Raw genomic sequence first — 23,210 nt, 5'->3', positions numbered from 1 at the left:
TCTTTTAATTTCAAATGCATTTCCAGTGTCCTGCATTTGTACACTCCTCTTCTCACGATTGCTGGTTTTGATATCATATTTTTGTGCAGATGATCTCCTACCTTTACCGGTGAGCTTTTCCATTCATAATTTTCTTGTTTCTAGTTGTGGCCTTTTATTTTTTTCTGCCTAGAGAAGTTCCTTTAGCATTTGTTGCAAAGCTGGTCTGGTGATGCTGAGTTCTCTTAGCTTCTGCTTGTCTGTAAAGCTTCTGATTTCTCCATTTAATCTTAATGAGAGCTTTGCTGGGTAGAGTATTCTTGGTTGTAGGTTCTTCCCTTTCATCAGTTTAAATATATCATGCCACTCCCTTCTGGCCTGTAGAGTTTCTGCTGAAAAATCAGATGATAACCTTATGGCAAATCCCTTGTATGTTATTTGTTGCTTTTCCCTTGTTGCTTTCAATACTTTTTCTTTGTCTTTAACTTTTGTCAGTTTGATTACTATGTGTCTTGGCATGTTCCTCCTTGGCTTTATCCTGCCTGGGACTCTCTGCACTTCCTGGACTTGGGTGTCTGTTTCCTTTCCCATGTTAGGGAAGTTTTCAGCTATTATCTCTTCAAATATTTTCTCAGGTCCTTTCTCTCTCTTCTCCATCTGGGACCCTTATAATGTGAATGTTGGTCTGTTTAATTTCATCCCAGAGCTCTTAGACTGTGCTTGTTTCTTTTTCATTCGAATATTCCATGGCAGTGATTTCCGCCATGCTGTCTCTTCCAGTTCACTAATCTGTTCTTCTGCCTCATTCTATTCTTTTTTCTTTTTTTTTAACATCTTTATTGGAGTATAATTGCTTTACAATGGTGTGTTAGTTTCTGCTCTTTATAACAAAGTGAATCAGTTTATACATATACATATGTTCCCCATATCTCTTCCCTCTTGCATCTCCCTCCCTCCCACCCTCCTATCCCACCCCTCTAGGTGGTCACAAGCACAGAGCTGATCTCCCTGTGCTATGCGGTTGCTTCCCACTAGCTATCTATTTTTATGTTTGGTAGTGTATATATGTCCATGCCACTCTCTCACTTTGTCATATCTTACCCTTCCCCCTCCCCATAACCTCAAGTCCATTCTCTAGTAGGTCTGTGTCTTTATTCCCGTCTTGCCACTAGGTTCTTCATGACTTTTTTTTTTTCCCTTAGATTCCATATATATGTGTTAGCATACGGTATTTGTTTTTCTCTTTCTGACTTACTTCACTCTGTATGACAGACTCTAGGTCCATCCACCTCACTACAAATAACTCCATTTCGTTTCTTTTTATGGCTGAGTAATATTCCATTGTATGTATGTGCCACATCTTCTTTATCCATTCATCTGTTGATGGACACTTAGGTTGCTTCCATGTCCTGGCTATTGTAAATAGAGCTGCAGTGAACATTTTGGTACATGACACTTTTTGAATTATGGTTTGCTCAGGGTATATGCCCAGTAATGGGATTGCTGGGTCATATGGTAGTTCTATTTTTAGTTTTTTAAGGAACCTCCATACTGTTCTCCATAGTGGCTGTATCAATTTACATTCCCACCAACAGTGCAAGAGTGTTCCATTTTCTCCACACCCTCTCCAGCATTTATTGTTTGTAGATTTTTTGATGATGGCTATTCTGACCGGTGTGAGATGATATCTCATTGTAGTTTTGATTTGCATTTCTCTAATGATTAATGATGTTGAGCATTCTTTCATGTGCTTGTTGGCAATCTGTATATCTTCTTTGGAGAAATGTCTGTTTAGGTCTTCTGCCCATTTTTGGATTGGGTTGTTTGTTTTTTTGTTATTGAGCTGCATGAGCTGCTTGTAAATCTTGGAGATTAATCCTTTGTCAGTTGCTTCATTTGCAAATATTTTCTCCCATTCTGAGGGTTGTCTTTTGGTCTTGTTTATGGATTCCTTTGCTGTGCAAAAGCTTTTAAGTTTCATTAGGTCCCATTTGTTTATTTGTGTTTTTATTTCCATTTCTCTAGGAGGTGGGTCAAAAAGGATCTTGCTGTGATTTATGTCAATAGAGTGTTCTGCCTATGTTTTCCTCTAAGAGTTTTGATAGTGTCTGGCCTTACATTTAGGTCTTTAATCCATTTTGAGTTTATTTTTGTATATGGTGTTAGGGAGTGTTCTAATTTCATACTTTTACATGTACCTGTCCAGTTTTCCCAGCACCACTTATTAAAGAGGCTGTCTTTTCTCCACTGTATATGCTTGCCTCCTTTATCAAAGATAAGGTTGACCATATGTGCGTGGGAGTATCTCTGGGCTTTGTATCCTTTTTCCATTGATCTATGTTTCTCTTTTTTGTGCCAGTACCATACTGTCTTGATTACTGTAGCTCTGTAGTATAGTCTGAAGTCAGGGGAGCCTGATTCCTCCAGCTCCATTTTTCATTCTCAAGATTGCTTTGGCTATTTGGGGTTCTTTTGTGTTTCCATACAAATTGTGAAATTTTTTGTTTCTAGTTCTGTGAAAAATGCCAGTGGTAGTTTGATAGGGATTGCATTGAATCTGTAGATTGCTTTGGGTAGTAGAGTCATTTTCACAATGTTGATTCTTCCAATCCAAGAACATGGTATATCTCTCCATCTATTTGTATCATCTTTAATTTCTTTCATCAGTGTCTTATAATTTTCTGCATACAGGTCTTTTGTCTCCTTAGGTAGGTTTATCCTAGATATTTTATTCTTTCTGTTGCAATGGTAAACGGAAGTGTTTTCTTAATTTCACTTTCAGATTTTTCATCATTAATGTATAGGAATGCAAGAGATTTCTGTGCATTAATTTTGTATCCTGCTACTTAACCAAATTCATTGATTAGCTCTAGTAGTTTTCTGGTGGCATCTTTAGGATTCTCTATGTATAGTATCATGTCATCTGCAAACAGTGACAGCTTTACTTCTTCTTTTCTGATTTGGATTCCTTTTATTTCTTTTTCTTCTCTGATTGCTGTGGCTAACACTTCCAAAACTATGTTGAATAATAGTGGTGAGAGTGGACAACCTTGTCTTGTTCCTGATCTTAGTGGAAATGGTTTCAGTTTTTCACCATTGAGGACAATGTTGGCTGTGGGTTTGTCATATATGGCCTTTATTATGTTGAGGAAAGTTCCCTCTATGCCTACTTTCTGCAGGGCTTTTATCATAAATGGGTGTTGAATTTTGTCCAAAGCTTGCTCTGCATCTATTGAGAGGATCATATGGTTTTTCTCCTTCAGTTTGTTAATATGGTGTATCACGTTGATTGATTTGCGTATATTGAAGAATCCTTGCATTCCTGGAATAAACCCCACTTGATCATGGTGTATGATCCTTTTAATGTGCTGTTAGATTCTGTTTACTAGTATTTTTTTGAGGAGTTTGGCATCTATGTTCATCAGTGATATTGGCCTGTAGTTTTCTTTCTTTGTGACATCTTTGTCTGGTTTTGGTATCAGGGTGATGGTGGCCTCGTAGAATGAGTTTGGGAGTGTTCCTCCCTCTGCTATATTTTGGAAGAGTTTGAGAAGGATAGGTGTTAGCTCTTCTCTAAATGTTTGATAGAATTCGCCTGTGAAGCCATCTGGTCCTGGGCTTTTGTTTGTTGGAAGATTTTTAATCACAGTTTCAATTTCAGTGTTTGTGATTGGTCTGTTCATATTTTCTATTTCTTCCTGGTTCAGTCTCGGCAGTTGTGCATTTCTAAGAATTTGTCCATTTCTTCCAGGTTGTCCATTTTATTGGCATAGAGTTGCTTGTAGTAATCTCTCATGATCATTTGTATTTCTGCAGTGTCAGTTGTTACTTCTCCTTTTTCATTTCTAATTCTATTGATTTGAGTCTTCTCCCTTTTTTTCTTGATAAGTCTGGCTAATGGTTTATCAATTTTGTTTATCTTCTCAAAGAACCAGCTTTTAGTTTTGTTGATCTTTGTTATTGTTTCCTTCATTTCTTTTTCATTCATTTCTGATCTGATCTTTATGATTTCTTTCCTTCTGCTAACTTTGGGGTTCTTTTTTCTCTAATTGCTTTAGGTGTAAGGTTAGGTTGTTTATTCGAGATGTTTCCTGTTTCTTGATGTAGGCTTGTATTGGTATAAACTTCCCTCTTAGAACTGCTTTTGCTGCATCCCATAGGTTTTGGGTCGTCGTGTCTCCACTGTCATTTGTTTCTAGGTATTTTTTGATTTCCCCTTTGATTTATTCAGTGATCACTTCGTTATTAAGTAGTGTATTGTGTAGCCTCTATGTGTTTGTATTTTTTACAGATCTTTTCCTGTAATTGATATCTAGTCTCATAGTGTTGTGGTCAGAAAAGATACTTGATACGATTTCAATTTTCTTAAATTTACCAAGGCTTGATTTGTGACCCAAGATATGATCTATCCTGGAGAATGTTCCATGAGCACTTGAGGAAAATGTGTATTCTGTTGTTTTTGGGTGGAATGTCCTATAAATATCAATTAAGTCCATCTTGTTTAATGTATCATTTAAAGCTTGTGATTCCTTATTTATTTTCAATTTGGATGATCTGTCCATTGGTGAAAGTGGGGTGTTAAAGTCCCCTACTATTATTGTGTTACTGTCGATTTCCCCTTTTATGGCTGTTAGTATCTGCCTTATGTATTGAGGTGCTCCTATGTTGGGTGCATACATATTTACAATTGTTATACCTTCTTCTTGGATCGATCCCTTGATCATTATATAGTGTCCTTCTTTGTCTCTTGTAATAGTCTTTATTCTAACGTCTATTTTGTCTGATATGAGAATTGCTACTCCAGCGTTCTTTTGATTTCTATTTGCATGGAAGATCTTTTCCCATCCCCTCACTTTCAGTCTGTATGTGTCCCTAGGTCTGAAGTGGGTCTCTTGTAGACAGCATATATATGGGTCTTGCTTTTGTATCCATTCAGCCAGTCTGTGTCTTTTGGTGGGAGCATTTAATCCATTTACATTTACGGTAATTATTGATATGTATGTTCCTATTCCCATTTTCTTAAATGTTTTCGGTTTGTTATTGTAGGTGTTTTCCTTCTCTTGTGTTTCTTGCCTAGAGGAGTTCCTTTAGCATTTGTTGTAAAGCTGGTTTGGTGGTGCTGAACTCTCTCAGCTTTTACTTGTCTGTAAAGGTTTTAATTTCTCCATCAATTCTGAATGAGATCCTTGCTGAGTAGAGTAGTTTTGGTTGTCGGTTTTTCTCCTTCATCACTTTAAATATGTTCTGCCACTCCCTTCTGGCTTGCAGAGTTTCTGCTGAAAGATCAGCTGTTAACCTTATGGGGATTCCCTTGTGTGTTATTTGTTGTTTTTCCCTTGCTGCTTTTAATATGTTTTCTTTATATTTAATTTTTGATAGTTTGATTAATATGTGTCTTGGCGTGTTTCTCCTTGGATTTATCCTGTATGGGACTCTCTGTGCTTCCAGGACTTGATTAACTATTTCCTTTCCCATATTAGGGAAGTTATCAACTATAATCTCTTCAAATATTTTCTCAGTCCCTTTCTTTTTCTCTTCTTCTTCTGGGACCCCTATAATTCGAATGTTGGTGCATTTAATGTTGTCCCAGAGGTCTCTGAGACTGTCCTCAGTTCTTTTCATTCTTTTTTCTTTATTGTGCTCTGCAGTAGCTATTTCCACTATTTTATCTTCCAGGTCACTTATCCGTTCTTCTGCCTCATTTATTCTGCTATTGATTCCGTCTAGTATATTTTTCAGTTCTGTTATTGTATTGCTCACCTCTTTTTGTTTGTTCTTTAGTTCTTCTAGGTCTTCCTTTGTTGAACATTTCTTGTATCTTCTTGGTGTGTGCCTCCATTCTTTTTCTGAGATCTTGGATCATCTTTACTATCATTACTCTGAATTCTACTTTGGGTAGATTGCCTATCTCTACTTCATTTAGTTGTTCTTCTTGGGTTTCTTCTTGTTCCTTTGTCTGGGACATATTCCTCTGGCATCTCATTCTGTGTAATTTTTTTGTGATTGTGGTTTCCATTCTGCAGGCTGCAGGGTTTTAATTCTTCTGCTGCTGTCTGCCTCCTGGTGGATGAGGCTGGTGTAAGAGGCTTGTGCAGGCTTCCTGGTGGTAGGGACTGGTTCCTGCCCACTGATGGATGGAGCTGGGTCTTGTACGTCTGGTGGGCAGGGCTGTGTCAGGGGGTGTGTTTAGCACGCAGCTGTGTGCTCAGGAAGACTTTCAGCAGCCTGTTTGCTGATGGCTGCGGCTGTGTTTCTGCTCTATTGGTTGTTTGGCCTGAGGCATCCCAGCACTGGAGCTTACAAGGCTGTTGGGTGGGGCCAGGTCTTGGTGAGAAAATGGTGGCCTCCAGGAGGGCTCACGCTAATGAGTACTCCTCAGAACTACCACTGCCCGTGTCTGTCACTGCAGTGAGACACAGCCGCCCCTGCCTACATAGGAAATCCTCCAGTACCAGCAGGTAGGTCTGGTCAGGCTCTTGTGAGGTCACTGCTTTTTCCCCTGGCTCCTGGTGTGCATGAGACCTTGTATGTGCCCTCCAAGAGTGAAGTTTCTGTTTCCCCCAGTCCTTTGGAAGTCCTGAAATCAAACCCCTTCAAAACCAGATGCTCTGGGGGCTCCTCCTCCCATTTCCAGACCCCCAGGCTGGGGCTCAGAACTTTCACTCCCATGGGAGAACCTCTGCAATGTAATTATTTTCTAGTTTGTGGGTCATCCATATGGTGGATACGGGATTTGATTTTATCGTTATTGCTCCCCTCCTACCATCCCATTGTGGCTTCTTCTTTGTCTTTGGATGTAGGATATCTTTTTTGGTAGGTTCCAGTGTTTTTTTTGTTGATGGTTGTTCAACAGTTAGTTGTGATTTTTGTGTTTTCATAAGAAGAGGTGAGCTCACATTCTTCTACTGTGCCATCTTATCTCTGCCCCCTGGGCCATGTTGTTAAACAACCTTCCTTTTCCTTCCTGTAGGGCAGTTCTTGGTAAACAACATCTTACAAATTTTGAGTCTATGGTCTTCTATATTCCACATACTCTTGACTCCCATGTCTAGGATAGGTGTCCCTCTGAGGGACTCCTGTGCCTTTCGGTACTTTTCTTATCACACAATATCCTAATGATTTGAGGTCTTGCCTGTAACCTTTTCCAGACTCCACAATTCGAGGGCAGAGCCCTGGACATCCTGGTCACTGCCAGATTTCCAGTTCCTAGCTCCTGCTTAATCATGGCAACCAATTATGGACTCTTCCTGGGTACAGCACTGCTCCAATCTTACTTGTTCTCACAGTAATCCTAAAGGATATATACTAGCATTATTCCAGTTACCTGGATGTGAGGCCAGGTATAGAGAGGTCAAGTCACTGACTCAAGACTGCAGATCTACTAAGTGGCAGACCAGGACTTGGACCTATGGCCTGACTTTAGAATCACTAATACACAGTGGCTGCTCAAACAGTAGCTTGTTTTCCCTCTTAGCTGTTATTTTTATGTGCTCTTTCTATCTGTGAACAAAATACATGAACCAGAGTTGACAAGAAACTCATCCTGTGATGTGCCACCCTGGACCCAGTGTATGCTTTCTATCTGCCCAGGGAGGCAATGCTCTGGTGATGGTGAGAGCCAGGTGTGACTCCCCACACGATGGTACCGAGTAGAAGCCAGGAGTTCAGGCTTTAAAGCAGGAGGACCTGTGTTTCAATCCCATCTGCTGCTACCTTCTAGCTCTGTGAGTGGGCATTATTTAACCTGTCTATGCTACGCCTTCCTCATCCATAAGATGGGGATAATTCCACTTCTCTGACAAGGCTGATGTGCAGATTAAATGAGCTAATGTCTCTGAAATGTTAACGCAGTGTCTGTGCTCAGCAAACATACACCGACTTCTTACTATTGCTGTTATAATGATGCCCTACTTAGGGCAACCTAGCCCAGTTTTGTATAAAATTATCCTATGATCAGAAACACAAAGTTATTTGGAAAAACAGCCTTCACATCCTCTTCCCTATTTACAGTCTCTTGGAAAGTGTTTAAACAAAGTTTATTGAATTTGTTTGGCTTTCTTAGAAAATGCTTTTCATATTTACTCAGCCATGATGCTCAAGATTGGGCTTTATCATAAAAGGCAGAAGCTATACCTGCAGCTGAATAATGGTGTAAACTAGGAATAAAAATAACAATTCCTGAAAAACATCCAGTAGAGAACAGCAAACCAGGTTAGTAAAATAGTCCCCCACCTTCTTTTTCCATCTTAGGAATATTCGGTTATCATCCTGCTCTCTGAACAAATGCTAGATCACATCTTCTATTCCCTATATTTTTTCTCTGGTGGTTTGGAAGAAAATATTTGTTCTCTCTTGTTCTAGCATCTACCTAACAATTAATAAAATTTCCACTCCAGTACTTTTAATTAAGAACCTTTTAGTGCTGTGCCCCATGCCTATGGCAAGATCAGAAACTCAAAGCATCTTTTCTTTTTAAAAAATCTTTATCAGAGTATAATTGCTTTACAATGTTGTGTTAGTTTCTGCTGTATAACAAAGTGAATCAGCTATACCTATACTTATATCCCCATATCTCCTCCCTCTTGCGTCTCCCTCCCACCCTCCCTATCCCACCCCTCTAGGTGGTCACAAAGCACTGAGCTGATCTCCCTGTTCAATGCACCTGCTTCCCACTAGCTAGCTATTTTACATTTGGTAGTGTATATATGTCAGTGCTACTCTCTCACTTCATCCCAGCTTACCCCTTCCCCCTCCCCATGCCCTCAAGTCCATTCTCTCCTTCTCTGTCTTTATTCCTGTCCTGTTCCTAGGTTCGTCAAAACCATTTTTTTTTAGATTCCATATATCTGTGTTAGCATACAGTATTTGTTTTTCTCTTTCTGACTTACTTCACTCTGTATGACAGACTCTAGGTCCATCCACCTCACTACAAATAACAATTTCGTTTCTTTTTATGGATGAGTAATATTCCATTGTATATATGTGCCACATCTTCTTTATCCATTCATCCGTCGATGGACACTTAGGTTGCAAAGCCTCCTATTTAAGTTATTAAAATTATTCTCCATTGAAGAAAGGGTTAAAAACCCAACAGCTTTAGGGGCATTTGGGATAAGTAGTAATATTTATAGAAAAAATATAAACATGCCAAGTCAATGTACTATACAAACTATTTCAAGTAAAAAGCTGTAACTATGACTTTGGTGAGTCATATAGGGAATTATATATTAATTTCTTACTATTAAGTCAAGGAAAAAAAAAAGCAAACTTAATTATCTTTTAGTCCCAGAAAGTCTAGTAAATAATTCTGTAACTCACAATTTTTACTAATTAGTCTTAGACTGCTCAGGAGTTTTCCAAATTAGCAAAGTTTTACACTAAAAATAAGTTTATTCTTCTTAAAGTGAATTTAAGCAGAAACCTGTGGTGAAATATATTAATAAGATTATGCTCTTAAGGTAGTTAGGAGCAGAAGATAATTTTCTTCCACTATTGGAAAAGCTTAATCATGAAAGGGAAGAAGCCTATTTCCCTCTTACTTTTGGAGGCTCAGAAAATTCTTGTTCTCCTGGATCAATGGTACACAGCCCTAAGACCTGTACAAAGATTCTGACTTTCAGGGGAGGAAAATGATAGTTTTCGAGTTAGGTGTTTGTAGTTTCATGCATTATTTGCATGAAGTCCACTCACCAGCTTTCCCCTTTGCTGCGCAGACCTGGTCTCTCGCAAGGTGTACACGTCTCCACAGACAGAGATCTCGCGCCAGACCCCAGGCTGGGACTCCTCAGTGAAGCCCCCTCTCGGATGCATCACCAGGACACCATTGGTCGTGAGCCCATCCATGTGGCCGTCGGGGTTTTTCCACTTTGCTGCCTTTTCCTGGAGAGCATACCACAGAAAAGATTATGTTCAACACAAAAAGATTCTAGAATCTCTTTAAAATATTGGGTAAAGGCAGAGGGGAGGAAAGTGAGGAATTTTCATTGTCTACTTAAAGCTAATAATCAGAAGGATAAAAAATGCAGTTAGTCCGACAAAATGAAAGAAGTGCAAAAACAGATGAATGATTTATCGCTGGAGACAAATTTACCTTGGGCACTTAAACAAAACCTGATGCCTGGACCTCTCCCTTACAGATTCTTTTTCAAACCACCCCCCGCCCCCAGGTGATTCCAGGAATCCAGGATATATTCTTCAGTTCTATTTGTGCAGTGCTTTCATCCTGTTATCTAAAAATGCTTTATATGAACTCATTATCAGGGAAGTACTAGAAGGAAGAGAAAAAATTTTTTATTAAACAAACAAAATTTCAAAATATATTAAGCCAACAAGTTGTGGTCACTATGTTCTGTTTTCATATGAATCAGTGTTATATCATCAAGGGTGGAAGGCACAAGGGGCTGGATGTAATAGCAGGACAGATGCTCTTGGACGCCTGGCCACAGTGATTTCTTTTTTTCTTTCCTGGGGACAGAGCCAGATATTGCTCACATGACTTGGGTAAATCTGATTAGGATAAGCCAGTTACGACTGGTTTAGGGGTGGGCATGTGACTGAGTTCTGGCCAGTGAGGCCTGAGTGAGTCCTTCTGGGAAGCTTCCTGGAAAGGTTTCTTTGGTCTTTAAAAGAGACGAGGAAGAAACAGTGCCTTTGCTGCCCTTCTTCAGCGGGAAGCTGTCATGCTGCGGGGAGCGGGGGGGGGGGGGTTGGTGGAAGTGCAGGAGCCCTCTCACCCACCCCAGGACCTCGCCTAAGGAAGCTGATGTGCCCAGAGGGCAAGACGGAATGAACCTGGCTCCCCGGATGTCACACTGCATCAACCAAGCCTGCGGCTGGCCTTCCTGGGCACTTCTTGTAACATGATACATTTTTATTACCATTTAGGCCATTTTAAAGTGAGGTGTTTTTTTTTTTCCCCCCTGCAAAAATATCCTGATTCAAAAAGGGCACTATATTAAAACTGGATATTCACTAAAACTGTGGGGTTTTATTTACATGGACATTCTATGAAGGGAGATATTTTTAGTCTGTTTTGTTCTTTGTGATATCACATCTGTAACACCCAATATGGAACAAAGCAAATACTACATAACAATGTTTTGAATGAATAAAGGAATAACATTTTCTTTTGCACCCCAATTATCTAGATCTGACTATTTTCCTTCTGAAATACATTATGTATGTTAATATACATACTTTTAAAAAGTAATTACTGTACATATTATTTGTTATATTTGCTATATTAACTATAACAAGTAATGACAATTATTTTCAGATTTTTAATAATAGCTTTTCAAACTGGCTGTATGAAAACGAAAATCTCAAAATCTCACCAGAAGCATTGTGCAAGACAAATTTTTTTGGCCACAATTAAATGTTATATATGATAATAATGGGTGTTTTTCTAGAAACAATGTACTGATTAATAGTACTTACGCCAAGAAATATGTTTTTGGAAGAGTCGAATCCGGCTGCGAATATTCGTGCTGTGTAAGGTTCATTCCTGTCACAGACTATCCTGCAGGCAAACCTGGATATGGTGCTTTGTGTAATTTGCGCTTCGTCATTGTTCTGACTGCCAGAAATTGTGTCTGTAACGACGAAGTCAATAGGGCTTTCTGTTGATCTGCCCACCTAAATAAATCAAATTATACTCATGACCTACTTGAAAAATATGATGTCACTATATTCATCACATGAAATGAGCATTCAGGATCCTTTAACATTCATTATCTCTACTATGAAGGTCAGAATTTAATGAAAAAATCTTTAGTCTGCTCCTTTTCTTGTTTAAGGGAGATGTTATGGTAACCAACCGTAAGATTGTAAATGTTAAGAAAAACTCAGTTTTCTATTCTAGAGGAAAATAGATCTCAGTCCAAACAGGTTTCTGATCAGGTAGAAACATTACTTACTACTTTCATAGAAAATCATTCTTTTTTTTTTTTTTTTTTTTCTTGTATTTCCAGGTGGGAAAAAACCAAGATTTTAAAGGAAGCCAGCAAACAAAAGCCCTATTTCCCCCCACTCTTGCCCAGCTCCAGGGACTGGTTTTCCATACTAAGTGAATCCACCAGTGACTCATGGCACAGAGGGAGAACAAGCCCTACCTCAGACATGAGACCCCAATGCCTATTTCTGTCACTCAGCGTAAATGAGAGTGATGTTAAGGGCTATACAGGTCAGCTCAAAGTTTGAGATGCAGTCATATGAAAGATTTAAAAAGCTGATCCTAACATTTCAATTTTGGATTTTTAAAAAACTCTCCTGGGAAAGTCTAAAAAGTGGCCAATAATATTTTATTGGCTTACTTCCCTTGGTAAGTTTAAATGCTGCCAGAAAGAATATATTTCATTAGCATGGTCTTAGAGTTCTAACAAAGCTTTTCATATTCACTAAATCCAAATAAGACAGGTACTGCTGTGTCCTGTGAACTGGGAAGTATTTGTTTACAGGTAAGGAAATCCTCACGACAAAACATTAAACCGTCTATGTAATGATGTTCTATGAGTCTCTAACTAGGAAACAGTGATAAATGTTATATATGCCAAAGATACATCTTAAACTAAAATAATTTATATGTAAACAAATCATTTCTTGTTAAATACGATATTAATGTTCTCTCCCAACAACAGTGACTTTGATTCTGAAATTGTCAATGGAAGGAACACACAGAACCCCCAGTGTGTATGTATAAGGCCTCCAAAGTCAATTTCCCCGGTATCTTTATCCTGATCTCAAAATTCTATCTAAAACATAAGCAATGTAATACTTTTTGTCCAAATGAATAAAGGTGAAATAAATATAACAAAATGTATATATCTTGCATCAGCATCATTTAGGTCTGCTTGCTTTGGAATAATATTAAATTTCTTTTGTAAATCTCACATATAGATTTTCATGCATAGACTATCTCTGTTAAACCAACAGACAACAGACATCTATTTCTGTTGTTTTTTACAACCCTTAATTTCTTGTCCTATTGAAATGTGCCTGGAATAAACTAAACCACGGGGTTCACTGAAACTTATCACCTTGAATAGATGCATATTGCCTGAACATACAGGTTTAGAAAACATGTAACTTGTTAAAAAATGCAACATAAAACCTGAATTAGAGAGATTATAAAATCATATCATACGATTCATCTTTCTAAAGTTGCCTGGTGGCGCAGTGGTTGAGAATCTGCCTGCCAATGCAGGGGACACGGGTTCGAGCCCTGGTCTGGGAGGATCCCATATGCCGCGGAGCAACTGGGCCCGTGAGCCACAGCTACTGAGCCTGCACGTCTGGAGCCTGTGCTCCGCAATAGGAGAGGCCACGATAGTGAGAGGCCCGCGCACCGCGATGAAGAGTGGCCCCCACTTGCCGCAACTGGAGAAGGCCCTCGCACAGAAACGAAGATCCAACACAGCAAAAATAAATAAATAAATATTTAAAGTTGCAGAATCTTCCCTCGGCTAGATTCATTTAAAAGCTGGATGTGTAACCCAGAAGCTCTACTGATTCAGACTACTGAATGTTTTTAAGCCTTTTTTTAAAGCTACTCTCTTTTTCAAGTATATAATACAGTATTATTAACTGCTATCACCATGCTGTATATTACACCCCAGAACTTGCTCATCTTACAGCCAGAAGTTTGTACTGTTCGACCAATATCTCCCCAATTCCATGCGCCCCCCCTACCCCCTCCAGCCCCTGGTAACTACCATTCTACTCTCTGTTTTTATGATTTTGATTTTTTTTTTTAGATTCTACATGTGAGTGATATTACACATCTGTCTTTTTCTGTTTGATTTATTTCACTTTAGGTTTTTTTTTTTTTTTTTAATTAGGAAAGTAAGATACTCTGCAAAATATTTCACAAATATAGGAAAGTATACAGGAGACTATTCCAAACTCAGGAACAAATCTGTCCTGGACCTCGATTCCTATGAAGCTTAGGAGTAAAATGTGAGAAGCTCTAAAATTGCCTGGTCACCACACAAAACCCAGAGCTCTCACAAAGACATAGGCTATGATTTAATTTCTGTCACCTCCGTGGAAGAGGGCAAAGACTTTTCAAACTGTTAAAAGCTCAAAGCTGAAACCATGCTCCAGCAGAATGTCACACAACCACTCCTTGTCTATAGAGATTACTCTGTTCAAGAAAGGCCATTCTGATTTCATCCCAATGTATTAAATTAATGTCTTGATGAATCAACTGAAATTGCCTGTAAAACATGACATGATAGCTCAGATAAGAGAGACGCCAAAGGTTCCTGAATTAACGCCACAAATAGTACAGTACAGGGTAAGGAAACTGAATTCCTTACGCTATAGAATAAAGGATGGATATCTAGCAAATCTAAATGGAACAAATGGACATGACATGATACTTACCTGACTGGTCATTTAATATTTGTTTATCAATTCACTTCCACTTAAATCTAACCTGTAGAGTGTTAGCATATTTCTATACTTCAGGACACAAACCTCATGTTGCTTTTGCCAGGAAAAAAAAAATCTAAGCCACTTTCCTAATGAAAACTCACCCAATGTGGAAGACTTGGAGCCTGTCCTTTCTTTTGACTATTGGATCAACTCTACGTTATTTTAAGGGTAGTCATGTGGACCAGCCATGATGTATCTGAATTTCATCTGATATTCACATAGTGGCCATGGGGAGAATTTTACTCCCTGCTGCTGACTGATATGCACATATACAGCATCATTTGGCACTTTCAGTTGTGTATATATATGAAAAAAGTTTGGGTTTACCTGGTTGTCAGTCAAAGTCAGCACAGGTAAAACGGTGTGAAAGCACCCAAAAGGTCCTCCGTCACCTTTCCTGGACCAATCCTACCCTCGTCCCTGCATCTGTAACCTTATTTTCTCACCTCCTTCCTATGACAAGGATGAGTTATTGCTGCTCCTATCCATGACCAACCTCTCCCTGGGTGCTTGGCATCCCACTCTTCTCCCCTTTCCAAGGATTTTACTCCTGAAGTTGGCCCCTCTCTCTCTCCTGAATGATCAATTTCTCTCTCTTACTGGATCACACTGTCAGCTATCAAACATTTTTCTGTTAGTTTTTAAAATTTCAACTTGTCACTTAATAGCTTTTAAAAATATAACAAAAATGAGTATTAGAAAAATGATCATCCGCGTGGATGCTTCAGGAATGCCAAACTGCTATTACAAGTTTCCAAACGCATTCCTTCTCGATTTCCTTACTTGTCTCATCCTGCACCGTTAACAGACGTTTCACTGCTTGGCTGAGCAGTTTGAATAGCACCGTTCTAGACTCGTCTCTCATCTTTGAAAATGTTTGCCTTTGCTTGAGAGCACCTCTCGAACTATAGCCCCATTTCTCTGATTCATTTAATGGCAATACTTCTGGAAAAACCTGCCACCAGGTACTACCCTCTGTTTCCTTACTCATCCCCGTGACCCACTCTGAAGCCACTCCAACTCTCAGCACGGCTCTACTGAAACCCCGCTTGCTGAGGTTTCCAGGGCTTACATGTCCTGGTATATCCGTACCTGGTATTAAGTTAATGAAACCCTTCCAGGCTAGCTGGCCAACAGCCCCTTTCCCTTCTCCTTCTGTTCTCTCCCCCAGGTAACCTCACCAAATCCCATTTTAGACCCAAAGCCCTGATCTCTCCCTCAGCTTCAGACTAGCACACCCAATGTCCACGTGGATGTCTAATAAGCATCTCACATGTAACATGTTTTAAATGTTACACTGGATCCTCCTCAACCCCTAGGTTCCCTATGTCAGTGAGTGGCATCCAATTTGCTCAAGCTAAAAAATCAATATCCAGGAATCACCCTGGATTTTTTCTCCACACCCACATTTAACCTCGTGTAAATTCTATCAACTCTTCCTCCAAAATGCATCTTCAGTCCTTGCGCGTTTCCCCACCTTAGTTCTAGCTGCCCTCAGCTCTTACTTGGATTTCACTGCCTTAGACTCCAAACTGGTCTCCCTGTTTTCACACTTGCCTCCTACATTTTTCTCTAGACAGTAGTTGGAGATATTGTAACAAAATATAAATTGGATTTTCTCTCTCCCTTGCTTAAATTCCTCCAACAGTTTCCCCCAAACTCCTAGAATAAAACCCAAAGTCTTTACTTGGCCTAAAGGCCCCTTACTCTCCCGGCCTCTGCCTACTTCTCCGAGTTCATCTCACGTCACTTCCCTCTTCCTTCGCTCTGCTCCCGCCTTGGGGCCTTGGCACTGCTGCAGTGCTGACTTATCTGTGGTCTCTTTGCCTCCTCTAGAATATATGCTCCATGAGAGGGGAGACTTAGCTGTCTATCTCCAGTGACTAGATGAGCATCTGACACAGCAGGTGCTCAAGAAATGAAACTGATGAATGGAGGATTATGACAGTGAGCTTGAACCCTGTGAGCCTGTGAGACACACAAACACACACAAGTACAATGTTTTAGGAAATAATTATTAAAATATTGTTTAACATTTTTCTCAACTAAATAGATGCTAATGAAATGTTACCATCTAGAACTACTATAAACTAAAAAAAAAAAAAAAAAAACCAAAAAAAACACCCAAACCAAAAAAACCAAAACATAAGGCATTGCAGCATTTAGGTCTGAAGCATATGAAACTGAGAAACCAGAGGGGGAAATGACCACTAACTCTGGTTTCAGGACCTCGTCAGTTTCCTTAAACCCCCAAGATCAGAATCGTCTTTGCCTTTGATTCCTTTTCTAAACTATATTCTTCTTTATATTTTACTTTCTCAATACCTATGCTCTTTTCCCTTTCCTTTATTTACCCCTATTCTAGAAAATAATTACTAAGATCTTATTCTGGCTATATTAACTCAGATTTTGTTAGTCTTAACCCATCTCCTAAATTTAGATCTAGGTTTGACTTTCTCAGGCAATGGTACTGCCGAGTTCTGAGCCTATTATCTGATTCCACTGTGGGAAATGCAGCACAAGGCCCTTTTTTTGGTTCATTCTGATGTTCTGCTTTTAAATGCTCAATTAACCTACAAATCGTTTTAATGGGTAATGGCTAAAATGAACTGCCCTCAACACCAAGGTCCATACCTGAGAAATATGAATGCTGCAGTGCTTTTGCTCAGTGATTTTTGTCAGTGGTAGGTTTTAGACATGTAAACTTGTTAAAAGGAGGAAAAAATTAAAACAAGCTTGATTTTTCAGGGCCTTCTAAGTTGCTTAATTCTACTCTGCTTAAGAGTGATCTGACATTAATCCTCCAATATGTCCAGTTAGTCTGCAAAAAGGAATCAGATTATTTTAGTAAAAATAACAAATGGGTTATGTTTTCTTCATACGTCTATAAATTCCTGTTGAATTATCGTGCCTTATTTAAAGAGACTGAGTAGGTACTATGTAGAGAATGGAGAACTCAGGAGACCTAAACCTTTAGTTCTGCCACTAATGACATCTTTGCCCTTAGGTTAAGTTACCTTTTCTTTCAAAGACACAGATTTCTCAGTTATAAAATTAAGAGGTTAGTATAGTAAAAACTGGTATTTCTCATTGTGGTCCATGAAACTCTGAGGGTCCTTGAGGCCTTTTTAAGGGGCCAGGTCCATGAAGCCATGGTTTCATAATATGAACCATAATATTATGGTTTCATAATAAATATGAAGATGCTGACATTTGCTCTGATGGTGATAAAACAATGATGTGCTTTAGCGGGAATCAAAGCAGTGGCACCAAACTATACTGATGGTCACCGTGTACCTCACTGCTGTGCACTTGCAGTTAAAAAAATGCTGATTTCACAGGGGGTAAGGGTGGGGGAGGGATATGTATGCTTTGATGAAGCAGTAAAAAATTATTAATTTTATTAAATCTTGAGTCTTTTAATATTCTGTGTGATGAAATGGGAGGTATGCATAAAGCATTTAGAAGTTCAAATCAGTATGGAGGTTCCTCAAAAAAAAAATAAAATAAAACTACCATGTGACCCAGCAAACCTACTTCAGGGTATTTATCCACAAGAACTGAAATCAAGATCTCAAAGCAGTATCTGCTGCCCATGTTCACTGCAGCATTATTCACAATAGCCAAGATATGGAAACAACCGAGGTGTCTATTAATGGGTGAGTGGAGAAAGAGAAAGCAGCATATACATACAATGGAATACTATTCAGCCTTAAAAAGAAGGAAATCCTGTCACATGCGATAATATGGATGAACTTAGAGGACACTATGCTAGGTGAAATAAGCCAGTCACAGAAGGACAAATCCAAGTACATGAGGTATCTAAAATAGTCAAACTCACAGAAACAGAGTGTAGAATGGTGGTTGCCAGGGGCTGTGGGGAGAGGGAAATGGGAGATGTTGTTCAATAGGTATAAAGTTTCAGTTACACAAGATATTCGGGTAAGTTCTAGAGATGTGCTGTACAACAGTTAAAATAGTTAAATACTGTATCATGCACTTAAAAATCTGTCAAGAGGATAGATCTCATGTTAAATGTTCTTACCACAATAAGTGGGAAAAAAAAAAACTAACAGGAAGCTGAAAAAATCCAGCTAAATCTTTAATTCATTCTGCATTGGGTGAGAAGGAAGAGAGTGAACAATTTGAGTAGAATGTGACTGTACAATAGTGAAGAACACACCATTTCTGTCACTGAAGAATAGTAATGAAACAAACATGTGCAACCACAGTAACCTGTTGATTTTAAGTGGTAAAAAAATGTCCTACCAACAACTGTAAAATTTTCTGGATTTATGTTTTTAGTACTGAGAATCTTCTACCTATGTAACATATTAGTAAAAAATCTTATATATTCAAGATGTATAACTTTGGAAAGTATTAAAGAAAGAAATTGTTACAGAGTTCCATAAAAATATCAACAAGGAAGCATATGCAGATGTTTATTTAGGGAGAGCTTTTTCTTTGGGAGAATGAGAAGGAAAAAACATTTAGAATATTATAAAATGGAATGGCATGAAGAGTAAAACCACTGTTAATAATGTGTCTAAATATCATACATGTTACTTTTGATGTACTGGCACTTAAGTAACTATGCCTGTATCTCTGACTGCGACTCACCATACCATCTATGTGTCCGTCTATGTATCTATATAGGATTGTTCAGGTTTTTAAAATAGCTAACACATTCACAAGGCTCAAAGATAAAAAAGCATGGAATACCTCCCTGGATACCACCCTGCCCAGTTCTCTTCCCCACAAAAACCACTGCTCTATTAGTAATGTCCTGTTTATCCTTTTGGAGACTTTTCAAGCATATAAGCATATTTAAATCATTTAACTGTACTAATTTGCTATCTAATAATTAATATGCTATTTAATATGTTTAATAACAATTTATCAACATTAAGTAACCTTAATTGAATATAATACTATCAGAGCCTCAATATATTTAATCATATTAATTTTAATTCATTAAATATGTTTGGAGCTCTTTTTGTGACTGTATGAGGCTGTGTGAGCTTTTCCTAGTTCTGCTGTACAGCCTTGGAGGCCTCCACTACATGGCTGTACCTGAGCTTACTTAACTGCTCCTCTACTAAAGGACATTTAGGTTGTTTGCAATCTTATACTATTAAACCACGCCGCAAGCAATAAGTTTGTAAAAATGTCATTTTGCATGTATGCAGGGGTATCTCTGGGGTAAATCTCTAGAAAGAGGAGAGCTTTAGAAAGAGAAAAGCTGAGTCACAGAGTGCAAGCACTGTGTATTTTTCATAGATGTTTCCAAGTCACTGCCCCATAGAGGTCAGACTAATTTATAGGATGTAGGAGAGCATCTGCTTCCCCACACCTCTGACAAAACCTTTTGGATTTCTGCCAATCTGGAAAGTGAAAAATGGTACCTCTGTGTGATCTGAATTCACATTTCTGTTTTATAAGCGAGGCTGAGCAGGTTTTCTTATTTTTCAGAGCTATTTATCCCCCCCTCCTTTTTCTGCCCCCACCACGTGGCTGGCGTGATCTTATTTCCCCGACCAGGGATTGAACCTGGGCCCCAGCAGTGAAAGTGCCAAGTCCTAACCACCGGATCGCCAGGGAGTTCCCTATTTCCCCTTTTTGATGTATCTATGATACTTTTTTGACATTTGTTTCAACATCATTTATTTAATAATTTAACTCTCCATATAGAAATGCAAAGCCTCCTGGTTGAATCTGTGTTTGCTTTTTCCATTAGCCTTAATTTTAATTTCCTGTTGTTTTAAAGTACCAAATCTTGAACGGACTCACAGACATAGAAAACAAACTTGTGGTTACCAAAGGGGAAAGCAGGGGGAGGGATAAAATAGTAGTTTGGGATTAACATATACACACTACTATATATAAAACAGATAACCAACAAAGACCTACTGCATATAACTTGTAATAACTTATAATGGAAAAGAATCTGAAAAAAGAATATATTTCTGTGTGTATATACATGTATAACTGAATCATTTTGCTGTATACCTGAACCTAACACAACATTGTAAATCAACTATACTTCAATTAAAAAAAAAGTACCAAATCTTGGATATATTATTAATTCCCTTCTTTTTAAATTAATTGATAATTTTTTCCTTTAATATTTCCTTCCTTCTGCTTTCTTTTGAAGTGTTTCTGGATTTTCAATTATATACCACTAAAACTATTCTTGAGCCTGTCCTTTCTTTTTTTAAAATTTTTATTGGAGTATAGTTTATTTCTATAGGACATTCCATCTGAAAGCAGCAGAATACACTTTCTTCTCAAGTGCACATGGAACATTCTCCAGGATAGATCACATCTTGGGTCACAAATCAAGCCTCAGTAAATTTAAGAAAATTGAAATCGTATCAGGCATCTTTTCTAATCACAACACTATGAGATTAGAAATCAGTTACAGGAAAAAAACTGTAAAAAACACTAACACATGGAGGCTAAACAACATGTTACTAAACAGCCAATGGGTAAATGAAGAAATCAAAGAGGAAATCAAAAAATACCTAAACACAAATGACAACGAAAACACAACAATCTAAAACCTATGGGATGCAGCAAAAGCAGTTCTAAGAGGGAAGTTTACAGCAATACTATCTTACCTCAGGAAACAAGAAAAATCTCAAATAAACAACCTGACCTTACACCTAAAGCAACTAGAGAAAGAAGAACAAACAAAACCTAAAGTTAGTAGAAGGAAAGAAATAAAGATCAGAGCAGAAATAAATGAAATAGAAACAAAGAAAACAATAGCAAAGACCAATGAAACTAAAAGGTGGTTCTTTGAGAAGATAAAATTGATAAGCCTTTAGTCAGACTCATCAAGAAAAAAAGGGAGAGGGCTCAAATCAGTAAAATTAGAAATAAAAAAGAAGTTAAAACGGACACCACAGAAATACAGAGGATTGTAAAAGACTACTACAAGCAACTCTATGCCAATAAAATGGACAACCTGGAAGAAATGGACAAATTCTTAGAAAAGTACAACCTTCCAAGACTGATCCAGGAAGAAACAGAAAATATGAACAGACTAATCACAAGTACTGAAATTGAAACTGATTAAAAAACTCCCAACAAACAAAAGTCCAGGACCAGATGGCTTCACAGGCGAAATCTATCAAACATTTAGAGAAGAGTTAACACCTATCCTTCTCAAACTGTCCTCTACTTTCTTACTGTCATTTTTTAAAAGGAACTTTTTCTGATCAATGTTTAATTCCTTGAGTTTCTTCCTTCCTTCCAAATAATAAAAACACTTAAAAGTTTTAAGTGCTTTTAAGTTTTAAGTGCTTTTACATTTTACATGTTTAAGCACTTAAACATTTTCTTCCGAGTACAACATCAGTCACATCTCATGAGTTATGCTATTACATGTTTCCACAGTTATTTTTTAAAAGGCCTATAATTGTAGTTTTGATGTCCTCTTTGGTTCAAGTGTTATTTAGGAAGTTATTTTGAACATGTTAACTTTTAAAAGTAGCTGGCTCTAAAAATGTTTGTTCTTGTTTTTAGAGTCTCTTTTTTATTGCACTGAGATCTGAGAATGTAGTCTTTATAATTTCTTTCTGCATCTTTAGAATTAAGTGTTTTCTTAGTCTTTTGAAAACCAAATAGGAACAATTTAAATATTATCCTCACCTTTTTCCCCTTGGACATCACCAAACACTACTGTGCTAGAAGTTCTGACTACATATCAAAATAGAGAATCGAAGGAAAAATGTGCTAAAAATTTCCATGGAAAAAAGAAACATGTTACCTGAAACATATCCGTATCTTTATCATGTGTGTACTCGACCACCACAGTCTGATTCCTTGACAGAGTGTACGATATGCTGTGTTGACCTTTGCAGCTGATAGCCTAATAATGAAATAAAAAATATAAAAATTTGTTAGAATTTCATTTCAACAACTTACCACAATTCTGTTTGTAGTTAAGAGACATCACTCTACCAGCAAAACCCAACACAAGCCAGCATTTTCCTAATGGTCAGAGCCTGTCCCTGCTGTGCCCTGAATTACAGAGGAGCCAGCAGTCATAATACTGGGTTTACCAAATAGTCATCCTTAATACGAAAAATATTTTACTTAAGCCAAATCAAAGTTAATTCACTAGTTTCCAAGACATGATTTAATCATAGTCCTAGAAAAACATATACTTTCTCCATGTTACCTTAACTCAGTGACAGAATTTTCAGACTAATATGATTTAAAATTTCTTATTTCACACTGAAACAGATAAGTCAGGAACATTTTGTAATAGTATTTTTCCTACATGATGGAGATTATGAGAGTAAAAGAATCATTGAAAAAAAGTAAAATTCTATAAAAACTTCCATATAATAATGTACTATTTTAGCCAATGATAATCATACTTATGCTCTGTTCTACATCTTATTTAAAACTTGTATAAGCACTTGCTTAACCCAGATATTTATTGAGTTAATAAATAAGGTAACTAAGTTAGTTTTATCGCCTCTACTTTTAGACTAGACTAAAGCTAATAGTCTTTTTCAAAGAACCCAGAAACCAATAATATGATGTTGTTCTTATTTCCTCCATAATGATATATTTCAACCCATTTTAAGTTGTGGTCACATACTTTAAAATTTCCAAATTAACAAAGAAGTTTATTTAAATTATACTCCAAATTATTTCAATTACCCTGTCCATTCAACTTTAACCTATCTTCATTTCCATTCTTTTACATTAAGTATAATAAATAAAACTTTAATAAGCCGATCTATTAAACATTTATTGAATGATCACACTGTATGAAGACC

General features: G+C 37.8%; 1 protein-coding gene across 2 annotated transcripts in view; it reads right to left on the bottom strand.

Annotated features, from left to right (window-relative positions):
* Positions 1-23,210, bottom strand: part of PELI2 (pellino E3 ubiquitin protein ligase family member 2) — a 210,006-nt gene that overhangs the window by 10,118 nt on the left and 176,678 nt on the right. Inside the window, exons 3-5 of one of the 2 annotated variants that reach the window (XM_036844446.1) lie at positions 22,187-22,288; positions 11,416-11,613; positions 9,670-9,858 (exon numbers count right to left, since the gene is read on the bottom strand). In XM_036844446.1, coding sequence (XP_036700341.1) covers positions 9,670-9,858; positions 11,416-11,613; positions 22,187-22,288 — 489 coding nt within the window. The remainder of the gene's footprint in view (positions 1-9,669; positions 9,859-11,415; positions 11,614-22,186; positions 22,289-23,210) is intronic. The other variant, XM_036844447.1, reaches the window with a different exon arrangement.

The sequence above is a fragment of the Balaenoptera musculus genome, chromosome 2 (assembly GCF_009873245.2).
Source record: "Balaenoptera musculus isolate JJ_BM4_2016_0621 chromosome 2, mBalMus1.pri.v3, whole genome shotgun sequence".
Classification (NCBI taxonomy): Eukaryota; Metazoa; Chordata; class Mammalia; order Artiodactyla; family Balaenopteridae; genus Balaenoptera; species Balaenoptera musculus.
Note: the sequence above shows the minus strand (reverse complement) of the source record. Positions and strands in the feature narration are given on the sequence as shown.